Source organism: Ascaphus truei, chromosome 3 (assembly GCF_040206685.1).
Source record: "Ascaphus truei isolate aAscTru1 chromosome 3, aAscTru1.hap1, whole genome shotgun sequence".
Taxonomy (NCBI): domain Eukaryota; kingdom Metazoa; phylum Chordata; class Amphibia; order Anura; family Ascaphidae; genus Ascaphus; species Ascaphus truei.
In genome coordinates this window covers 326,398,919-326,423,234 of record NC_134485.1, presented here as the reverse complement: position 1 = coordinate 326,423,234, position 24,316 = coordinate 326,398,919, and the positions used below count along the sequence as shown (strand labels likewise).

At 44.7% G+C, this 24,316-nt stretch overlaps 2 protein-coding genes across 12 annotated transcripts in view; both read left to right on the top strand.

The window, feature by feature from the left end:
• The window catches only part of IKZF4 (IKAROS family zinc finger 4), a 61,459-nt gene extending 41,831 nt beyond the window's left edge, over positions 1–19,628 (top strand). For 6 of the 10 annotated variants that reach the window (XM_075591355.1, XM_075591354.1, XM_075591353.1 and 3 more), the window contains 3 exons: positions 527–658; positions 4,421–6,172; positions 10,545–12,112. In XM_075591355.1, coding sequence (XP_075447470.1) covers positions 527–658; positions 4,421–5,124 — 836 coding nt within the window. In that variant the 3' untranslated portion in view covers positions 5,125–6,172; positions 10,545–12,112. Of the gene's footprint in view, positions 1–526; positions 659–4,420; positions 6,173–10,544; positions 12,113–14,938; positions 17,823–19,505 lie in introns of those variants that run through there. The other 4 variants (XM_075591359.1, XM_075591358.1, XM_075591356.1 and 1 more) reach the window with 2 other exon arrangements.
• A 42-nt stretch (positions 19,629–19,670) lies between these two features.
• Positions 19,671–24,023, top strand: RPS26 (ribosomal protein S26). 2 transcript variants are annotated; one of them, XM_075591363.1, is made up of 4 exons: positions 19,671–19,806; positions 20,658–20,835; positions 22,495–22,625; positions 23,937–24,023. In XM_075591363.1, exons 1-4 carry the CDS (start codon positions 19,804–19,806, stop codon positions 23,970–23,972), a joined length of 348 nt encoding a protein of 115 aa, XP_075447478.1. In that variant the 5' UTR covers positions 19,671–19,803; the 3' UTR covers positions 23,973–24,023. The 2 variants fall into 2 exon arrangements, with proteins under 2 accessions (XP_075447478.1, XP_075447477.1); XM_075591362.1 differs by lacking the exon at positions 19,671–19,806 and adding an exon at positions 19,872–19,934.
• The last annotated feature ends 293 nt before the right edge of the window (positions 24,024–24,316 follow it).

The following is a 24,316-nucleotide window of genomic DNA, read 5'->3' as shown; positions in this document are numbered from 1 at the left end:
CAGAGGCCTCGCGGCTCCTCCAACATTTCATTTAAATGTTGTGGGGAGAGCGCGGGGCCTCTGTAAATGCCATGTGCCACTCGCCCCCCCAGTTTGCACACCCTTGACATAAGGAGCCCCCAAGTATTCAGAACTGAACATAAAATGATACAGGTGAAGTGAATCCTACCACACATGCTTACAATCTGTATTTAATGCCTGAGTGATTTACGCAAGGTAAGTTATGTGGTTTTGCTCATTACCTACCAATGCATAAAATAAGACTTTAGCGAAGGTCACATCCTTTGGGTTATTCCAGTGAACCAATAGCCATGGTTCTATTGTGCCTAAATTAAGCCTTAATGTGCAGACAGACTGCACTGCTGAGTCTCGTGTAGTTTGGTTTTACCATGGATATCTCACTTCATAAAACTAGTTCACCCCCTGCTAAGAAGGGTTTCCTATAGACAATTGTTAATGCTATGTTGTGGCGCACATTACTACATAGCATTGACAATTCCCCCAATCTCTTCTCCTTTCCCTCCAGGCGAGGAGATTCGGGACCTGGAGCTGGGACCAGACACACTGCTGCACCCCTCCTCCGACCCGCCGTCTTTTATGGACCGGCTAGCATGCAGCCTCACAAAACGCAAGCGCTCCACACCTCAGAAATTTATGGGTAAGAGCGCATGCGCCTGTGTGCAGGAGGGGGCACTAATAATACAGGAGGGCATGTCTGTCTCAATATTATCATATACTGGCTTGTCATTTAGATTAGCATAAAACACCCAGCTCCACATTATTTGAAATTTCAAGTCTTACACACTGCTCCTCACACATTTACTGAATGGTTTTGTATCTGATCATGTTTCCATTAGTAAAGGAACAAGACAAGGATGTCCGCTTCCCTCTATCGATGCTTTTGCTTGCATTGGTATTAGAACCCTTGGCTATTAACCTTTTGAATGCCTGAACACCGGCAGCAGATCGACCACTCGTCACTTGGGGTAGCGATCACATTGTCGAAGGCAGCCAGACCCTCATGACATGAACAGAAATGGAAGGGGCTCCACTTCTGTTTCAATTGCACGTAGGACCCGTGAATGCGGTCTCTACCTAGAAAACTAGCATTAATGGCGTGACACACACTGTTCATCATATGACCTCCAGAGTGCTGGCCCTCATGATCTCCCGGGTTTGTCACAGGGCATTCAAAGGTTAATTTGAGAAGGGTTAAAGCTGTATAAAGGCATCAAAATAGGATCACCGGAAATGGAACGTGCAATGATTACAGATGATATGCAATTGTTTATTGCACATCCAGAAGAAGCATTGCTGAAATCTGTAAAATAATTTTAACTTAGTCTTAGGAGAGACAGTTGAGAAATGTTTTGTTTCTCTGGAGATTTAATGCCATTCTTTTTCCTTACAGCCCTCTTGGCGTCTGTACTCTACAGTCTGATATATGGTCTAGCCTCATACTGAACATTAACCCCTTTTGTGCAGTAATGGAACACACCAGGTCATACTCAGTCTCAAGTCCACTCCACCCCTACAAAAGGATTTTAAACAATTTACACAGTAAATAATTCACTGAGTCACAATATATTATTTTTTGATGTAATAAAATGTTATTGTTTTTGTTTTTAACCGAGTCTACTGATCCACAGGCCAAAAATAGGCTTTATTAGCACATTTGTCTTGCTGGGACAACTTTGTTCTAAACCTGAAAATAATAGTATATAGAGTGCAATTAGGAGGAATCTTTTGTATCTTCTTTGATATTTCTGTGCTTCCATTATTTATCCTCATGCACCTTATCACCTCACTCTAAGAGTTATTTACAGAAAGGATGAGCGGTTATACAACCATCTAGCAACACAGCAGCAATATCATCAGTTATTCCCACCTCCCCATACCCAGTCCAGTACCCCAATTCAAGCATACCTTTTCCACTAGCAAAACGTGGCAAACCCCTCCCGCCATCCCCATATGCATGAATTATTTTCTCAGGTCGCAGGAATGATTTCCTCAGGTTGCACCAGTCCTGGCCGCACCAGGGTAACTGTAGCACTTGGGTCTCTCAGTCCTTGGATGAGTTTCTGACCCAGCATGACTGACTACAAGTGGGCAACTCTGTTTTCCTGCGGCCCAGATACCACACAGGCACCTAAGCGCACTCCCGAGGGGCGATTCCCCTCCAGAGGCAGTTGCAGGTCTCTTCCTTCCTGGGCAGTTTGTGCTATGTCCCAGCTGTTTGCAGGCAAAATACTGGCGGGTATCCCTATCCCCCTGTTCCTGGTGTGCCAACCATCTCAGAAGAAGCCTCAGTAGGTGTAACAGGAGAAGGTTGTGGGTTTCTTGGGAGTTACCCCCCTTTCCATCCTGTTAACCCCTTGTTAACTGCTGGCCAGCCTCTGGCTGACGTAGGACCTCAGTCCTTCACCCACTCTCACTTCAGGTGGGCACAGGGATTAAAAAAAAATGCGCATGAACTATAAGGCCTTGGACATGGTGATAAGAAGAGCGCTGAGCAGCGCTGACACTCATGCTCTCCTGCTCAAGCAGGAGCTCTTTTGTGTCCCTGCATGAGCGTCAGCGTGCGCGCTTGTGAGCCGGGTGCGAGGCGGGGCTAGCGCCCGCCGACGTCACGGACTGCCATTGGCTTTTGGCAGTCACGTTGCCGGCCCTGCGCTTCCCTCAGCGGGAAAACTTACATTTGTCTGTCGGCTGCAATTCCGCACGCCTGCGGAAGCTTGCGGAAGCTTGCGGAAGCGCAGTCTAAATCCGTGCCGATAGGGATAATGTTTCCCCTCAGCGCGGCTCAGCCCGGTTCAGCACGGTCTTTTTGACCATGGCCTGGCCTAAGATCCAATAACCTTGCAAAGCTTTCAATTTCCAGCCCCCCAGACCATTTTCTCTCCCTGCTGCACATTCTGCAGTATATGTCGCTGACTCTGGCTCTGCAGCATATCTCGCCGCTTCGCGTTCTGAAGCTGGTCTTTCTCTTTCCTGGTCTTGGAACTGGGTGACGCGCCGCATTGGCACTGCGTCATCTACCGGTCCCCGGTGCTTGAGAGCAGTTTACATGCACACATCCAGGGAACTGGCAGGGTGAGAACTATGGCAATCTTCAGAATATGAGTCCTGAGTTCCTTGACCCGTGGGCAATTTCCAGGGCCACTGCTTCGGTCGTCCTGGCCTAGTATCACATCTTGCTCTCTATCATTTTCTAGAAAGATTTGTATCAGCCCTTCTTTATTTTTACCCAGACTTTGGAGATCCCGCTCTTCACACTGAGTCTTCAGCATCTCTTTCGTCTGGTGTCGGTATAAAGCAGCCATCTTCACTATACTTACTATACTTCCTCAAAATTAAAAGATGGCGGGAAAAAAACAAAAAGTGGGAAGGGTACGAAATGTTAGCCCATGTAGTACCAGATTTGATTAAAATACTTAATATATCATGATATTATCATGTCGGGCATCTGCCATTTTTAAATACATAATCCTTTATGTGGAAACTTTAAACAATGGGAATCTTCCATAAATGAACCAATCCCATCTATAGTGACGATAATAATAATTACTTTAGCTAAAAATGTAATTCCTCCGCATCTGGACAAAGCCCCCTCCTCCATTTATCTTGGAATTAAAAGCAGAAATGTTAACAATCTTACAATGATAGAAAAGATGCAGGTATTCGTATTAAAAAAAATGCCTCAACAAATGTTTTCAAGAAATGGGAACTCTGTTTGAAGTCACTACCCTCCTAGCAGAGAGACCACATTACCAACATTTTGGGAAGGGGCCGAATGGGTGTTGAATAAAATAGGAATAACAAGATTATTTCACTTGCCTCTTTGAAGCTTGAATCCTTGCAGGAAGAATTCACTGTGTCCTGAGAAAAGAATGTATGTTTTACTGCTATTCTACTTTCTTATATTATTTATGCTTTTGTATTTGATTTGTAGAACTTTTATTTAAAAATGTATATGCATGTACTTTTTTCTTAGTCTCCAACACCTATTTTTGTTCCTATTACTCTGCTCGTATTCTACCCCTTGGGAGTGACCCAAGTGTTTGGGTCATATTGCAATGCGATACACTGACAAACATTAATTTAAGGCCCATATATCCTGTGATGCACTGCACGGTTAAGCTGATTTGATAGGCTGCAGATGCTCTCTATCTCCTTATCACTATTATCCTGCAGTAAAGGAAAACAGACAAAATAGGCCATTATTTCTTTGTTTCTCTGTGTCGCTCCGATGGTTATATAAACTATTCAGTCCCTTTGCCTACATTAGGAGGGACATAGTAAACATTTTGTTCGTGTAAACATTCTGCCTGTATATTAAGTGTGGTCATAATGAATTGTATTCGGGCACTGCATCTTTTCTCTGATTTAGCTAACGCTTCCTCTTCTCCAATCCTCTCAGGGGAGAAGCAGATGCGACTCAGCCTGTCTGACCTCCCGTATGACATGAACTCCAGCTTCGAGAAGGACGTAGAGATGGTGTCTCACCATCCGCTGGACCCTGCCTATGGCAATGCACTGGCGTTTGTGGGCGGTCCCCTGCGCCTGCCTCCTACAAACTGCATCTCAGAGATCACCCCAGTCATCAGCTCTATGTACACACAACTCCAGTCTCTACCGGGACGGCCAGATATGCCGGGAAACCGGGAAGCGGCAGAGGGCCATGAGGACCTATCAGATGGGGCACACCTGCATTACAGAGGCCGGAGTGAGCCGGGAGCCTCCCCTACCAATGGCTGCCAGGACTCCACCACGGACACAGAAAGCAACCACGAGGAGAGGGGCTCCCAGGCCACCAACAGCCGGCAGAGCCCGGCTTACGCCAAAGAGGACCAGAGGCCACCCGAGGCAGGGATGGGGTTCTCCTCCCGCCCTGCGCCTGGCACAGCCAAAGAATCCTTGCGGGTGCTGGGGGAGGACGGGGAACAAGTGAAGGCGTTCAAGTGCGAGCACTGCCGGGTACTCTTCCTAGACCACGTCATGTTCACCATCCACATGGGCTGCCATGGCTTCAGAGACCCTTTTGAGTGCAATATCTGCGGCTACCACAGCCAGGACCGGTACGAGTTCTCCTCCCATATTGTGAGAGGGGAGCACAAAGTTTAACGGAGGGGCGGGGGTGAGGCAAGCAAACTACACTGACCCCCGATATGTCACAGACGCACAGTCATGCCTAGGGGCAGACACAGAGGTTTCTGGCCGGCCCTATAAAATGTACACCCTCTAAAAATTAATATTTGCAATTTTAAGGGAAGGGGGGGGGGGGGCTTGTGTACAGAGCAAACCGAAGCACTTTTTTTTTGTTAAATGTATTTTGTGTTTTTTTTTTTCCAATTCATCATCTTTCGCACTACTGTCTGCAAAATCATTGCTTCTTCAATAGCAAATGGCAGTCACTTCATTTCAACCACAAAGGCTTAAAAACAATGCAGGCATAGATTTACAATACAAGCCCTAGAGATGAGAATCGCTGTACAAAGCATTAAAATGTCTTGTTAAAAAGGCACATTAACAAAAATGAAAGTGAGCAGTGGGGGGCGGCTCTTTTCTTTTTGCCTGATTTTAGAGGCACTGCCGGAGAGAGACGCAGAGTATTGCAGCAACAAAAAAACTGCGTTCTCTAAACTCACTCTGATCGGTTAACGCATTTCGTGCCTTGTTGCCTTTTGGGGGCCCACGTATAACATTTCAAGAGAGAACAGTGGTAACTTGCAAACGCTTAACCTCTTTGCTGCCTGATGGGAGCACCTGGATAGTCCAGCAGAGGACAAGCTAATAATACACTATAGGTCTTGTTTTTCTACACTAGTCTCCCAGTTTCCGAATTGATTAACCCCTTGACTGCTAGATATGCGTAACGCTCCCCAGCCATCTCAAGCAGTCCGGGGGGATGGGGGCCGGCCAAAATCTCGGGAGAGGGCAAGAGCAACGGGAGGCCATTCTCAGCACCTTGGGGGGGAGAGGGTTGGAAAACAGCATAGGAGTTACCTCCTCCTTCACCCCTCCGCACTCGAATCAATGGCGCTCCCTCCTTCCTTCCCCTCCATTTTATTCTCCTTTGCACTGACTGACTAGCAAAAAAAGAAAAGGAAGACGTGAACTGGCTCACGGACTTAAAAAGAAGAAACGCGCTACCAAGAAACAACCCTTAATGGTCAGTTTTGTTTCTTTTTTTTTTTTTTTTTTTTTTATATATGAAAGCCATTTAAATATTGTTGATTATGAAACGGAGTATTTCCCTGGTAGATATTTATTTTTTCCTTTGATGCTGGGTGGGGCTGCAACTCTTTGCACTGCATTGTATTGTAGAATCGCCAGCACTGAGGCAACCTCATGCTCTCACCTTCAATCCTTTTAGACATTTTTTTTAATTGAAGTAACAGTTTTTATATCCTCTTGAGTTGTCCACTCACCCTAAGCTGTCTTCTTTCATGATTCTTCTCTTCTGTTGCACATAGAAACACACGCACACAACCTGAACTTCCCCCAATTCAGTACTGGAGATTGAAACCAATGTAGAGCTTGTTAAGCCCTGGAAAGACCTGCAATGCATTGCACATCAGCGTAACAGGCACAATAATGCTTTGCTGTTCTCTCCAGGCGTAAAAGGCTTACAGATGCATTCCTCTTGGCAACTGCGTGTAATAAGCATCTTCACTTTACTTCCTTGGTCTCCAGTTCTTGCAATTTGGTTTTCCAGTTTACAATAATACTGAGTGTAGAGCTGGCTTTCCAGCTTGTAACTTGTATTTTGGAACAGCTTCTGATGTAATCATTGAAAACTGATGCAATCCACAGACACGGAAGTCTGTTGTGCGCATTGAATTACATACACTGTATTTACTTTTCATCACGTGTAAGAGTGCACACAGCTTTAAAAGGCTCACCGGGTTCTCTGTTCCCTTATATTATGTGCTGCAACTTCTTTACTCTTTGCTACTGATGCCTCAAGTCCCCTACATTACAGCACTGCCCATTAGATTTAATCTCTAGTGCCCATGGCACTGGAAGGTTCAAGAAACAAATGATACACCTTTTACTTCTCCATAACTACAGTACTTTCTGTTATGAAAGAAATGTAGGGATATCCCTCTTCCACTCTTCAAGAGTGTCTGGAAACCATTTATGAGCAAGTTGAGCACCAACAATGTGCTTCCTTGTCTAACATTTCAACAGGTTCTGTCTGCTCTGGCTTCAGTCCCTCATCTATCCAGCTATGTCTAGACGAATCATAACTTTTATCTGTTCCTTATATGGCCCATAATGTACATCTTCTAATACACTACGTAGACAACCAAACCCACACTTACTGCCTCAAAGGGATGTATCTGCCCCTTTACTCCAGTCACTAACAAAAATGTTAGAGACGGAATTCAACAACCGCTATGAAACATGAAGGGCCATATTTACTAAGCGGCACTGCTCCATCGGGCACCTTCCGGGGCCGAAAGAATCTTACGTCCATTCAAGAGAATGGGGCTATAAGGTGTCCTATTTATGGAATATCAGCACTAACTAAATATGAGCCAATGGTCACTTCATCATTAAGTCATGATGGAGCATTCCATAGGTAGAAAGGAACCGCAGGTTGACCCCAATAAAGGGTGCTAACTGTAACAAGACCGCAGGTTCCCACCTATCCTCTGCATGGGTTTGCTTGACATCAGATAGTACCACCTTTATTGACCATTATCTGCCAGTAAGTGCTTTCTCTCAGTAGTCTATAAATGTCACTGCTTGCAGAACACATGGAACACACTTCAGGAAATGGGGCTTAATGTATACAATTATAACAAATAGTCGTATTTCAAAAATGTAAATGAACCAAAAACAACCAGGAAACTGGTGATATACTGTGTGTCCTGTCCAACCAGAGCCTACCCCAAACCTCTGACTTCAAGCCTCCTTTTAAGTGAAAGGTCACAGCCTTGAAGCATACTCGCCATGTGTACCACTTCCTTTCAAAAATATTTCCTAGATTTAGCTGCAAAACTTTTAAACGGCACAGGCAAATATCACAGAATAAATGACCAACACGGCTTTTATTATTGGGTTTTACTTCAGCAATTAAGAGTGCTGCACTGATTAAAATTTGCAGTGATTATGGGATTTTTTTTATAAAAACTTATTAGAAAAGTATTAATACTAATTTTATTTTTGACAACTTGGGTCACAACTTTTGTACTAGTTATCTTTCAGATTAAAAAAAAAATCCAACTGTAGTCAGCACAGATCACCAAAATATTGCCACCGTGTTCCTGGCTCGGCTTGCCATCAGCCCTTATCCTGACCCACGAGTGACATTTGTCATTGTGGTGTTCCTACAGAATTTGAGTCCAGCTATAAATCTGTTATTTAGAGGTAGCTGTTTTAACGTTGAATCGGATTATGAAACAAGCATTGCAAATTGTAGAATAGGGTGCCACACGAAGACATTTCTCATCCCTTCTGCTGCAGTACACCATACTAAATAGGTCTGAGGCTTTAACCCAGTGTCTTTTACCTGCTCCTTAGGGATCATGTGTCCTGTATGAATATTACTTGTTACACAAGTTCTTCGGAGAGCTCCTCCCTTGGCTCATGAGGCTGAGGGGTGTCCTTCTCTTCTGTGCTGCAGATGGCAGGATAGAGCCTGTTTAAATCTCATAGCTGTCCCCTCCAGCAAAGGGATTGCTACACATCCAGGGTGCATAATACAAATCTCACGCAAGGACAGCTCTTTCTCACTCACTGGCTGCTTCCTTGAACTACAAACCAAAGGCTGTTCTATCCTTTTCTACAAAGAAACACAAAACACCTCGTGAAACACCTCCTTTTTCTATTCTGCGCACGCATGAAATGGTTTGTAAGGTTGTGTGCACATATATGCGGCCCATTTCATGTCCTCCAATCTCCTGCAGGCAAGGTTAACATGCAGTCATCTTTCTCTTGGAAATAGACTCACGTTTGCACTAAACTGGAAAAAGAACAAGATTTATTAAAAGCAGTGATAGAATGAGAAAGCAATTGCGTGTTTAAAGGTTTCTTCAGTATAATCAATGCTTCACCGTCCGTTATTTAATAATGTCCGCTGGACGCAAAACTGGGGAAATTCAAATGCAAACAAAAAAACGGCATTAGGTTGATCAAATAATAAGGTGGCATTGATGTAACTGTTTTTCTTGGATAATCTAAAGTTGTTTTGCAGTGTTTGCGCTCCTGTTTTACAGTCAGGAGACTTTGATAACATTTCCCTAATGGGCCCTGTTCATCACTATTCCTGTCTATGCTGCCAGAAAGGATTGCTATGCTTTGCACTGCAGGGCCTATGTGCAGCAAAAGAGCCCAAGGCCAAAATATCGGTCTGCTTCCTCAGCTTAGGTGATTTAGAGGCCCAGAAGGTGGTCTGCACTGCAGCAGGAGCCTATGTGAACATCCCTTTTTCTCGGGATGCAGACAACTAGGATGTGGCACCTGCAATATAATCATTTTACACGTTATAGTTTGTAGTTCAGCGTTCTAGTAGTCATTTCAATCCTTGAAAGTGTACATTTTTTTTATGCTGTGATGCCTTTTAATGGACTAACAAAAAATTGTATTCTGTAGGTGACATAGGGTACAGAGCTTTTGAAACCTCACAGGTGTTTCTTATACTTTTCGGTACAGAAGAGACCTGTAAGGTTTTAAAAGCTCTGTAAACTATAATTTATACTCTGGAGGGCTCGTCCATTAAAAGTTATTTTTTCCGACGTTAAGAAATATATTTATATTTTATAGTGACAATTTTACACGGAATTGCTTTCTCGTGATTTGGATTTGTAACCAGTGGGATTTATTTTGTAGGAACTTACCTTTCGCGGTTTACTTGGTGCAGAAGTATGAAAATGTTACAACAACACCTAAGAAGCGTATGACTGTGTTCTGATGTCTAAAAACAATCTTTCACATAAACCACAAATTTGGGGTAAAATTATGGGCCACTAATTTCAAATGTAAAATCTGTCAGAGGGGTGTGACATCTTGCCTTTTTAAAGTCAATCAACTTTGATCTACTTTGCTTTTTTAGCGGTTTCTTTCTTCCGGTGAGTAACATGGTATCTTCTTTCCTCCTTCACTTACATCAGATTAGGTAGATTATGGGATTAGCATTTTATTTTCATAGAAGTTAGCCGCTTTCTATCAACCTTTTCTGTGCTAGAGGTGCCTGCAATATGCAAATGGGTTGCTGGCCCATCTGACACACAAAGGGTTGGGGGTTGTTGTAAAATGTTATCAGACCAAAGTCAAGCTGCGGTCCAAGAATTGGATGTCTATGAATCATTTGTACTTTTGTGTGGGATAGTAACACTGGAACCAGCATGACGGTCAAACCTCATCTTTTCTTGCACAGTACAAAGACCAGACAGTCCTAAATATGGAGGTATTAACAGTGGGACATGGTTGGCAATGACAGCTAGTGTCTGACACCTCCCATTATTACTTGGCCTTCCCTCCATATTTTTCAACGGCGGGTACCAACCATTGCTCTGTGTTCCTTCTCTCCATAGACCAGCACTTAAAACAAATGTCTTGCCTTCTGTAGAATGACAACCTAGGTGAAGCATGAGCCCAGAGACACTACAAAGCATGATGTGCTCAAGAAGTACGTGTGAACACTTTTTTAAAGGATTCATTTTCAATCCTTCCCATGTAAGAGGGGCCTTCATCACATTACATTACAATGCGTTGCTGACCTCCCCTGTAGTGATGAGGCTGAGCTATCTTATACCAAGGGCCACTCTGTAGCGTTACACTTGCACTAGTCAAATTAGCGATTAGCGGTACAACATTACAGAAACAATCTACGTTCATCAGAAACAATATTTCTTGGTTAGTAGAGCCCAGTCATCAGCCTTGATGGACATGTGGTGCTAACACAGAAACTTGTCTTCCTGTTTTTATGAGTGGTTGGTCGGCCAGCTGCTTTATACTGTAGTTCACGTTATCTATTTAATACCTCTACCTTGAGGATCTTCCTTTCTGTGACTATGATGGAGGTCATTTTAAGCAGTAATCCCACCTCAGATATATATATATTTACATAATTGGAATCAAGGCCTACCCCCCTCAGAGACAAACAATGCGGGGGAAACGTTTTCATTCTTGCAGGAACCGCAGACCATTCAAAAGCTGCAACGTTATATGTTGTGGCTTCCTATTGGTGAAAAAGAGGAGGCTATGTGAGATTTCCTTGAGGGTCACTGGTGACCACGGCGGTAATTATCTTGGTAACCGGGGGCTTCCCTGATCTGAAAGTAGCTGCTGCAGCACCAGGGCCCCCCTGGTTCCAATTATGTAAATAAAATGAATGTATGTTTCCCCGGGATTGCTGCTTTAAAGTTAACCCTGCCGTTACAATGTTTTCTGCTGCAAAACAAGAGCATTCTGCTGTCTATTAATGAACCCCCTATTGTGAATTCCCTTTACAGGGTAAGTTCTTGCTCTTTGATGTGGTTGGTGAAAGCACTTTGTTCCCCCCTTAGAAATACTCTCATACATATTTAATACAAAAGACGCCTGTTGCCGCCAATGAGGCTTATCCACTGTGCTGAATGTTCAGGACTTTTAATGCCTGGTCCCTTGAAAGGCTGTTGTGCGCCAACAACAATTGCAGTTTTGGGTATACACGGCAATGGGAGAAAATGGTGGCTGGTTTTTACACTCTTAAAATCTAATGAATAGAAAAAAGCAAAGTAACTTGACTTTCATAAAGACAACATTAAAAGAAAAGCTAACATTTAATTTCTGTAAAATCTACCATCCTGAATAGCTGAGACACTATAAAATAGAACTATACAAGTATGCGTTCCTTGTTTCGAACATTAAAAAAAAAAAAAAAAGTGCAATATTTTAAATGGTTCCTGTGAGTTCAAATCTTTTACTACCACTTGATTCTGATTAATTTAATTAGCATTCACCCCTTTTGTTTGTGAGGTTAGACTTGCTTTTAAATCTTGCTGCAACGCGTTTTTTGTATCTGTAACATAGTGTAAGTAAACATTTGTGTAATGGAGATAATGTATGTTTTGTATTGTTCTGGCTGAAGATCTGTTATAAATAAAACATGAGTAATTTATTACGGCTCCTCTCATTCTATTGTAGAAGCAAACTGGTGTTGCACACTCGTCTTTGAACTAATCTAAAACTAATTGAAGTGCTCAAAAGACAAAGTATTTTAAGCCTACAACCACGTCCCGGTATGGCCCCTCTGTAAGGCACGTTCTATAGTGCCGGGCGCGTGCTACGCTGTGCGCGCGCGCGCGGATTTTTAGTTGGCTGACGTTAGTCAGCCTTTCTATAGAAGGGTTGCGCGCGCACGGCAGGGAGAGGGGAGCCGATAGACAGTGGCGAAGATGAGGAAATTCATATTTTTGCGCCGCTGCCTGCACTCAAATGTATGTATGTGTTTGTATATATATATAACAATGTTTTATTAAAAAAAAAAATTACACACACACACACACACACACACACACACACACACACACACACACACACACACACACACACACTGTATACTCACACAATATACTCACGAAAAGCATGCGGCACGCGCACGCGCTTTCGCATAGGCACGTACGGCCGCATGCTGTATAGAACAGCCCTAAGTCCTAAGGCTTGGTCCCCGCTGGCTACTGCAGCGCTCGCTATGGTGAGCGCTGCGGGGGCAAGAGCCGCCCCTCAATGGGGCCGGGCCCGCTGCGAAGGGCGGCCGCCGCTCTGCGCGGCGAGTTTTTCTGGCTGACATTAAAATTGTGTTTAGCTCTAGCGACGGAGCGCTAGGCCACGCCCCCGGCGGTTCAGCCAATGAGGGCGAAACTGCCGGGTGACGTCATGGCCGCGCCCCCGTAACTCCCCTTCACGCCCCCCCTGTCTTTTCCCCTGCAGCTCACTGCAGACCGGGAAACGCGGCTGCACGCACTGCTAGGCCAGCAGGCGCACGTGCAGCGCAGGCAGTGGAGCCGTAGCCCAAGACCGGTGGTTACGGTGACACACACCAGACACTCGCCTCTATCAGGCAGGCCCCAGTGGTTAATGTTCTAGGCACTCACGAAGCGCGAAGGCGCGTCAGCCAGCAGGGAAGACAAAAATGTTGTCTTCCCTTTCAGCGACGCGTTCACATGGTGTGCAGCGAGCCAATGGCAGCGAAGGGGGAGTGGGTCTGGGGGGGGGGGGAGAGAGAAACACAATTATATTTAAAAAAAAAAAAAAAAAGCCCGAGTGTTTGTATCTGCTTTTACTCAGTCACATCTCCACGGCAGTGTCTCGCATGGACATGAATAGGCCGGATGCATATTAACATTCAGTAACGGCCGTGCCCTCCCCCCACCTCCCCCCCCCATACCCCCCGCGCCTCCCATCGCTCTCTACAGACCGCAGATCATGGCTTTAAGCTGTGCACGCAACGATAGGGCGCCAGGCGCCCGTGCAGCAGCCAATACCAGGACCGTAGCTTTACAAGGCAGTACCTGCAAAAAGCTCTCATAACCTCTCTAAGCCCGTGCTTATAATGGCGACGTGCAATGCCGGAACAAACGTATGCATAGCAATGATGGCGCACACAGTGCGCGCGTGAACACCACATCCAGGTGCGCGCTTTTTCAACAAATTTGCCAAATTGATTTCCCTGTGCGACGGCCGCATCACATGATCGATTCAGCCAATGGGGGCGAACCGCTCATGTTATGCCGCGCCTCCCGATGCCTCCAGCCGGCAGTGCAGATTTTGCGTGCACGTACCACACGAGTGACATCACGCGGTTTCAATCTCGTGCACTGCCGACTCTACTATAAACGAGCCCTAATGGATGGAGGGCTGTCTTAGTAGACTGTAGTTCTTTCTAAGAACCAGACAGAGAAATGCAAAGAGCCCCATTAAGTGAATACTAGTAGACCATAAAATTACACTGGTATAAGGGTATCATCCTCCGTTCTCCAAATGAGTAGTGGGACCTCCTCTGTACAAGATAGCCCTTAAGCACTGACAAAAAGAAGAAATTAGGCAAACCTAGCGTAACACTAATTATATTGTATATGCAGGCAATCACAATTGCACTTACAGAAAGTCCAATGAATTCAAACCTTCGGTGGTATTTATGGGACAAAAGATGGGGGTGCCCAATGCTACTTCCAATTGACAAAACATATAGAGTAATAAGTATAAAGTTTAAATACTTTAATAATATTTACTTGGTTATTTAGTTAAACCCTTTGCCCAAAGCGTCATAAGCCTGCATATCAAATGTCAAGGTATAACCAAATTAATGCAGGTCCTAACACTAAAACTGTGATCTGTGGTATTTATGGGACGCCTGCGCCTTTCTTGCAAGCAACCACTTCTACCTTAGAACAGCTGATGGTCTTCACATGTCTCCGACATCTACAGGGTGCTTGCACACCGCGTCCCTCATGCATACGTCAGACTAAAATCTGAGCTCTGGGAAGGTACCAGCAGTGCTAGCTACAGAAAGCACAATAGTAGCCCAGGGCTTTTTGGACTATTGTGCTTTCTGTAGCTAGCACTGCCAATACTTTCCTAGAGCTAACCTGATGTATGCATGAGGGGCACAGTACACAAGTGTGACATTGGAGATCTGTGAAGGCAATCGATTGTTCTAAGGAAGCGGTGTTTGCTCGCATGAAGGGTGCGGGTGTCCCGTCAATACCAAAGTACTGAGGAGGTCCTGCTACTTATTTGGAGGAGCACGGTATCGTTACACCAGTGTACTTTCATTGCCTACTAGTATTCACTTTATTTGGACTCTCAGATGTTTGTTTGTGGTACTCTATCATACAGGCAAGGAACCTGTTCTTTGTGAGTAGCAATCCTCTAATTGAATTAGCATAAATCACTGACTATTGTGTTATTTGTGTTTTTTGTTTTTATTCTCATCACTGCTTAGCAAGAACAGCAATTAAAAAGGTGGAAGTGTTAGGACGTACAGATGGGCCATACCGTGACATGGTTGCGGGCTTAAAATACTTGGGCCAAATAATTGAACTAAATGACCCTTGCTTATGAGAAGATAACCAGATAAGTATTTAACTATATCATTTGTTATGTTGGATGTAGCACTGGGCCTTTCGGTCTTTTGTTCTATACATGAGGTCACAAATCCTACTAACCCTCCTTTTGATACAAATATATATGATGTGGTGGATTTGGGTTCTGAGCTTACAAGGGCTTTGTGTATTTGTTAATTGAAGTGCTCCAAGTGGGAATATCCTGTATCTAGTGATAAATCTGCTACTTGCATATGCTTTCTTTCTCTGATGAAAGCCCACTGTGTGACGCTGAACCGTTGGATATGACCAAGCATAAATATTGCTACATATATTGTACAGTGAGGCCCAGTATTTCCTTTTATTTTATCTCCAAATAAATGTAGTTGAGTATAACACTAGTGATTATGCATTTCGGACAAATGGCTTGTAATTTGTAGCGTTTAAAAGTGATCACGTACCTGCTTTGAAGTAATAAGACTTCTGGAGAGAGACCATGCAATGAAGAGCCGGTGATGGAAGGGTGGAGACTAAATGTGTGGCAGCATTTCAAAGGGTTTGGAAAATGTAAGAATACCACAGTTTTGCTAGCAGGTTCTCACAAAGGGCTTTCCATTGATGAATAACATGACTGGGAAGAACATTTTTGCAGGAGATGGACAGACGGACACGTGCATTCTAAATATAGATTTATAAACAAAAACAGATGAGGATATCTCCTCGTTGTTAAAATATAAATCTTTCTATAATAAAAGTTGGATTTAGTTCTGTAACTATATGTTCAAAGTTCTAGCAGCTGTATGGTTTCTGGAGAAGTTTTGAATTGTCTTGTTTGTGATACCTTTAAATGGATGAACATGATAATTCTGCACAAGTGTACTATTTAGTTACTGTATTTACAAAAAGGTTTCCAGGAAGTAATACATTGAGAGTTACCTCTCGTTTTCTCGTATGCCCTGGGCATAGTGTTAAGATGACAAATAATACATGGTTATAAATACAGTTACATAAGTGAACAGGGTATACATTATATACAAGACATAGCATCCCCATATAATTGGGGATTCTGGTTTTCTGTGTTAATTTATTCATAAAGTCAGTGTTTTCTTTTATTTCCGGTGTCTTCATTTTATTTAAAAAAATCAGTGTTTCAGTGTTGTCAATGAAATAAAATTGACAGGGTTTAGAATTTTTGATGTTGATCTGTTCAACCCCCCCCCCCCCCCCCCGTTTCCATACTCTCCCGTGACGCCTTTGTCTCCTTTGGACCTGTTGCCACAAGAGGTGGAGTTTAGTAGGACAGAATACTTCATTTCCGGTGTTTATCGGTTCTAACCCAAAGTGCAAGATCATCAGTCGGTGTTGTTTTTCCTGTGTGTTTTCAGTTAAAACCTGAAGCCGGAATCCCTAATTATGATGTACAAACCTTTTGAAACGTCACAGGTCTCTTCTTCATATGTAAATAAAAACAAGTATTTGTAGCCTGTCCCTCCCTCGTACCATCACACCTCACCCAGTCTCATTACATCACTATATACATTGTCTTATGGGAAAGAAATCATTCCTAAATCCGTAACCATATGAGTGGTTAACCACAACCATTTCAGAACTGTTTACACACAATCATCACACAAACATAGTGACTCATCGCTCACCTACTGTAATAAAAAACTTGGTGCATAGGGAAAAATATAATATCTGACACTTGAACAAGTGACCACCAGGGGTCACTATAAGCCCTATAAATTGCACTCTGAAGTTGCAACATCCAATTATAGATGTATTAATGAGTAATTCATTGGACCATTAGGGGATCCTGAGGACCCCTTACAACAGACTCAAAAGCAATATTAAAATAAAACAAAATAATATAATGTAATTAAATCTATCAATAACACAACAAACAAAAATAGGAAACATATAGACAAAGGATATTAAAATCCCCAATGGAGAGAGACGGACGAAAAAGGGGTGAGTAGGTGTATGATTACAACCTATGCTCATAAGGAAAAGGATATCCTATATGTGTACAAGGTATATATAGGGTGGATGAAAATATGTATACAGTTAAGTTTGACACCAAGGGTTAATTTCCTTAATAATGATTATAACCACCTAAGTATAGTATATATATATATATATGTTAAGGACATAGACACGTTACTCCCCCATAGGATAGGTATTTCCATATCAGTATAAATCACTATATTAGTGACCACACAGGAAGTTCGCAGTTAGTTATATGTATAGATAGATGTATATCTAGTGACCAGCGAGGGTGATATTTCTCAAAGTACACACTTAGCAAACTGACCAGGAAACCTACGGGTCACAGTGATGTAATACTGTGGCATATCTACCCTCATATCCACGCAGGTACGGTCAGGGGGAGAAAACAGGTATATCTCTGTGTCCTGCGCTATACTACCTTGTCTTCAGACCCCATGTAACAAGCCGTCTCTTCCTGGTGCACGTTATGCGTCTGACGTCACCATACCCCGATGTCCTTAACATGCGCTATACTAACGCGCCCTTAATGGGGTATTTATTTTTCACTCTAATTGAATTGCCCTTTAGATTAATATTAATCTTGACAGATTGGTTAGTACAATTTATTTACAACTTGTAGCAGTCTCGTTGTAGTGTTAAAGTGAGGGACACAGCCAGGACCCGGCTGCATCCTGGCCTCAAGTGCTCTGGGACCAGACACCATCTACTACAGAGACTATCAAAGGTGCTACAATCCCTGCGGGACCCCCCACCGTAGAAGCGGAGGCTCCGCAGGTATTCCTTGGATCCGTAGATCTTTTCATCGCGGCATCGGCGCACCCGGGTGTGGACACACCCGGTGGGTACCCAACTAAGTGCACCAACTCACCTTCACACATTAGTGGGCAGCGCTGTACCACACATTGGGTGGGGGGGTTGACCTTGTGGACACCGGGTTGGTTGGGTGCCCCAGGGCCCCTAGGTAGTTTGGGGGACGGTGACTCCATTGAGAAGGGGCGGAGTATTGGAAGGTACGGCTGTGCGAGGCCTGGTGGGTCGGCTGTAACTATATTAGTTGCATATAGTAAAAGTGTTCTGCTTTACAAAGTGTGTATTCTTATTGTGTCCTGTGACGGGGTCATTCTACACCATAGAATCCCGCACAAGTGGAGGCGCTACAGAGCATCGTTCCAGGATATACGCCAGGCTCCCAGCCAGGGCCGCCAACAGAAATCATGGGGCCCGGGACAAATGAAAGGAGCAGCCCCCCCCCCCCCTGAACTCATAGCGCACCCCCCCCCCCCCCGAACCCATAGCGCACCCCCCCCCGAACCCATAGCACCCCCCCCCCCCCCGAACCCATAGCGCACCTACCACGAAAAAATATCTTTTAGCGCGCAATGACAGTGGTTGGGTGGGTGAATGACAGTGACTGGGTGGGTGTGTGGGTGAATGACAGTGGGTGGGTGGATGAATGAATGACAGTGGGTGGGTAAATGTTGAATGTGGGTAGGTGGGAGACAGTGACTGGATGGGAGACAGTGACTGGGTGGGTGGGTGACGGTGACTGGGTGGGTGGGAGACAGTGACTGGGTAGGAGACAGTGACTGGGTGGGTGAATGACAGACTGGGTGGGAGACAGTGACTGGGTGGGTGGGAGACAGTGACTGGGTGGGTGAATGACAGTGACTGGGTGGGAGACAGTGACTGGGTGGGTGGGAGACAGTGACTGGGTGGGAGACAGTGACTGGGTGGGTGAATAACAGTGACTGGGTGGGTGAATGACAGTGACTGGGTGGGAGACAGTGCCTGGGTGGGTGGGGGACAGTGACTGGGTGGGAGACAGTGGCTGGGTGGGTGGGAGACAGTGGCTGGGTGGGTGGGAGACAGTGACTGGGTGGGTGGGGGACAGTGACGTTGGGAGCGCGGGGGGGCAGCGGGCCCTGCGCATGCGTGTTGGGATCGGGGGGCGGGTGAGCGGGCCCTGCGCAAGCGCGTTGGGAGCGGGGGGGAGCGGGCCCTGCTTGCCCTGCCCTGCGCATGCGCGCCGGGACTGCGGAGAATCGCCGCCATTTTTTTAAACTTTTTTTAAAAATGTTTTAATTAATTAAGTAAAATCGTTATTAGTTTGTATATATATATATATATATATATATATATATATATATATATATATATATAATGAAAAGTAATCTATTATGGCGGTTTTACCTAATATTTTCATGTAAGTAAAATCGTTATTAGTTTGTAGGTTTAGGAATAATTTGCGTGTTTATAAAATATATATTAATATTTGTTCATTTCTTTTTTATTGTATTTGTATCTGATTTGTAATGTTAACATTTTTTCACATAATTTCAAATTATGTTAATCCCAAGAATAATTTAACGTTACTATTAATATTAAAATATATTAACCACATGTCTGCTGAACAGACCAATAGCAGCCAATGAATTAAAGGTCGTTTTATTGTATTAGTTTCCAAGCCAACCAGGTTCCTTGCACTGCTGTGCTGCCTGATCTGCGCGTGCGCAGTGTATGACCTGTTCCATTCATCAGAATGATCCCTCCGCTGCATCACTGAAAATAGTCCGCCTGCAAACGCGCTTCCGGTCGGCATCAGGGCGGGGCCGACTCCTTCCATGCAATGGTGAAGGCAACCTCTGTCTGAGAATCCGTCACCAACCGGCTGGTACGTCACGTCCGGCGCGGAGGGATAACCTTTATAAACGGTGCGCGTCGTCTGTCGGTCCTCTTTTCAGCCCTCGAGCCCAAGATGGTGAGAGCGCGGTAGAGCGAGTGCAGGGCCCGCGATATAGCCGTGCATATATAATACTGTGCTGTACAGGCGGCTGCTAGATGTATCGCACGTCTGTCCGCCTGTTTATAAAGCTCAACGCGTTGTGTGTACGTACGGTCTCCGCGGATATATAGATATATACACGGCGCGCCTCTTTCCGGGCAGGGGTCGGGCATGGTCCTGGAGGGAGCGGGCACCCGCGGGCTCTGCTGTGAGGAGGGCCCCACGCGCGGCCTCTGCTGTGAGGAGGGCCCCACGCGCGGCCTCTGCTGTGAGGATGTCACCGGCCGCTTCCTCCTGCCTAGCGATAAACCCGGCCCGGGGCCTGAGCCGCATGATGGGCCCGGGACGCAGCGCTTTGTATGTTACACTCCTGTGTGCGGTACAGGGGTTAATCTGCGCCCCGCTGCACAGAAACACATTGCAGTAATTAGCACAGCGACTTTAACTCTTCCGGGGCCTGCAATGTGCTACAGTGACCCCCTAATGTTCCGGGAAGTCACATGTTTGGCTATAGTTACAGGAAATAGAATCGCACGTGTGTAGTGTTACCCGTTTTATAAGGGTGGGAGCGTGTATATTTTAATACTGTTTGTGGGCATTCCCGTATTGCTCTTTATTTTCTCAATCCCATCAGGATTATCTGTGGGATTTACTGAGGTCCAATGTGAGCGTTATTGGTTTGAATGGCCATTAACGCTGAATCGGGGTGTGATACACTGTCGAACCTGTGTGAATCTGTTGCACTAGTCCTGGCACTGAATGGTATCTTGGTGTATTCGTTTTGCTGGTACAGTGTAACGAACATCTTCTCACCTGTCCCCAAACAGACCAAGAAGAGAAGGAATAACGGACGTGCCAAGAAAGGCCGCGGGCATGTCCAGCCCATCCGCTGCACCAACTGCGCTCGCTGTGTGCCCAAGGACAAAGCCATCAAGAAGTTTGTCATAAGAAACATCGTGGAGGCAGCGGCTGTCAGGGATATCTCCGAAGCCAGTGTCTTTGATTGTAAGTTTACAGTTCAATGTTGGGATAATGTGGCTCTTTTGTGTCTTGTGAAGTGTAAACTCTTTGGGACAGGGACTCCTCTTCTAATCGTAATGTCTGAAGCACTTATTCCTATTGTTGTCACGTGTGAAGCGCCGTGTGCATGGATGGTGCTATGTAAATACAGGTACATATAAGGGGACATTTATATATTGTCTGGTTGCATAGCTTGCAAATAAAAAAGGCATTCTGACCATAATGGGGTTGCAGTCAGTGGATCCTGCGGCGCACCACTTATTTGTATATTGGGAAATAGTCAACACTTAAGGTACTTAAGGCCTATGGATTTTCTACAACCGTGGCCCATTTGGTGTTTGTTACGCCAGTAATACATTTTTACTTTAGCATGCTTTGCCTTGACGATAAGATGCTCAGTAGTGTAAATGTAGAGTTTTACAGTGTGTAAAATGTATTCCACACTGTACATACAGTATTGTACCGGAGTGTCATGGCAGCTAGTATAATTTTTCTAAAACTAAAAATGTGGGGCTGCTTAGTGTCCCAAGTATTTTTTTTTTTTTAATGGGTTTGAAGCAGGGGGTTCTCGTGTTGAACCCCCATTAATTTCGGCTCCAGAGACTCCCTTACAGAGAGACCTCCGTAGGGGGTGCTAGTATTTTCTCCATCACGCTAACTAGGGTTCATGTAATGGCGACGTTTTAAAACTCGCGTCTCCTGAGACCCCTGCTTCAAACCTATTTTTTAGTGTGTGTTCCGAGCACGTGCATTTTAAGTGAAACTTGTTTTTTGGCACTGTTTTGTCACAAACTGTATTTGTGGTGTTTTTATTTAAAATCCAAACAATTTCAGTGAGAATGCAAAGAAGTTTGACTTTAGAATGCGTGGGCTTGGCACCCCCACTCCGTTTTAGCTATTTGCACATCTATATTTGTACTAACTGAATTCCTCGTGACTCTGTGCACGCGTCTTTGTGCGCATTGTGAGTGGGCCCACCTATGCAGCAGAGAGTTTGCTGGGGTCCAGGCGCCTGAGCATGGAAGTTGTGGTAGAGTTCGATGATCCTGCGCATGTTCCCGGTACCGCCTGTGGACGCGCTCCTGACGGGCTTGGGCACGGGCGTGTCGCAGAGCGGTTGCACGCACGGCGCGTGCCGCTACAGCGCATGCTGGGGGGATGACTATTATGGGCTTCTGCAGTGCCTACAATCTGTGTGGCTTAGGTTGTTATGCGCGCGATCAGCAATACCGTGACGTCACTTCTGTCATGGTTTTTTGTAAGCAGATTTATTTTTTATTTTATTTCATCAAAACACCATAGGTGGCTGTAAAGAAGTTTCACTTCCAAAAAAAGGACGGCCCGCTTGGATTGCTCCTTTAAGGAGAGCTACATTTTTTGCTGTGGTCCTTTATGTAGCACAGAATTTATTCCTGAGCAGATTTACGTATAACATTTAAAGGTTTTGTTCATTTAGCACCATGGCTACTAGAAGTGCTGGCAATTCATTGGTTGCCTGACAGCCAAGGGGTTAAAAAATGCTAGGGAATTTAGAATATGGTTATAGCAAAGTGAGGGTCAGTGCTGGTGCTGTTCTCAGAATAACACAATTCTACTTTTGCTCTTCATGTTTCCACTTGTGACCATCTCATTCTTCCTCTTCAGCCTACGTGCTGCCCAAGCTGTACGTGAAACTGCATTACTGCGTCAGCTGCGCCATCCACAGCAAGGTGGTCAGAAATCGCTCCCGCGAGGCTCGTAAGGACCGCACTCCTCCTCCCAGGTTTAGGCCGGCGGTATGTACCCTTTATAGTCTGTTTAAAGTGCTGAGGAGGTTTTTTTCTACCTGCTTGTAGCTCTGCATGCATCTCAGGCAGCACCTCTAATGCAGGATGCTTCTATGTGATGTTTGCCTTGGTGACCTTCAAAACGCAGGTCAGATTCATTGGTCTTAATACAGGTCTAATCTTGTAATAATAATAGCATGTTTTTGTATAGCGCTGCTAGTTTTACGCAGCGCTTTACAGAGACATTTTGCAGGCACAGGTCCCTGCCCTGTGGAGCTTACAATCTATGTATTTGGTGCCTGTGGCACAGGGAGATAAAGTGACTTGCCCAAGGTCACAAGAACCAGCTTCCCCTGCTTCAAACTCAGTGCTAGTCAGTGTCTTTGCTCATTGAGCCACTCCTCCTACACTACACTCCCACTATACAGTTCTTGAGCGGTTAGTGCATCGATTTAAGTTTAAAAGGGCACCAGACATGAGAAGTAATTTGAATAACGACCAGCAGTTATCACAGCATGCTGGGCTCAAGACTGGTAAAATGTAAATGTTGGGTTCTCAATGGAGGACGTTTTTTGATATCCAACACATTTCACATTTATTTTTGTTGCAACGTTATTACAGTGCTGTCAAGCAATATGTTCCAAATTGATCAGTGAAACCATTCACATTTGATCTTGGAGTGTAGATGATAAAATAAATGGATGGAGTTTTGTGTTGCTACATTTATTCCTGAGGGGCCAGCAATGCACAGGAGTGGTAAGAGGAGCAGGTTATGCATACAAATGGTATTCTATCCTGGCAACAGCTCAGACCTGTAGAATGAATATAGCGCCCGGTACCATATGGCATGTACTAATCCAGGGGTGCGTAAAGTGGGGGAGCAAAGTTTTTCTGTGGGTGCGCAGCGTTTGCAGAGGCCCCGTGCTCTTCCCCACCACATTTAAATTAAATGCGGTGGAGGGGGGAGCGGGAGGCCTCTGCAATGTCTCCTACCTTGTTTTTGGCAACGTGATCCCGCGGCGTCATTTGACGCAGAAGACAAAAGTTTGTGCACCCCTGTACTAGTCTACCATGCAACACTGACATCCATTGTCAAGGGGATTTTTACTCATATTTGAATGTTTAGTAGGCATTTTTGGCTTGAATAAGTTGCCCATCTTGAGCAATGTTTTGCAGGCTGCTTCAGCATTGGACAGATCTCCAGATACACGTGTCTGAATCTGAAGGGGCTATTTCATAGCATTTCTTGTAGCATTGTTGGTGTTCTTGTATAACGTGCTAAATGTCTAAAATTCTAATGTCTTTAATTTTTCTTTATAGGGTGCACCTCCTAGAGCTCCTCCAAAACCAATGTAAGAAGACACTGGCTAAGATGTATCTTACCAAATAAACTGTTCCAACAAACAATGTGTTGTGTGTTTAGAGGGAGGGGGAATCTCTTGGAAACACCTTTTGACCATTGCTCATTGAACTCTAATATTCTTTTAAGTAATTTTTTTGTGTATAAAAACAGCCATCTGGCAGAAATCGTGGCACCTCAAATTCTGGAAACTGCTCTGCTAGTATGTGGTTTAAGCTAAAATATACTATTGACATTTTTACATTTAGATGCTAAGCCTTTGTAACAAAGGAGGGAGTCATTTAGTTGCATCTTTTGATCAAAACATGATTCAAGACTGCCAACCTAGTCAAGGTAAACT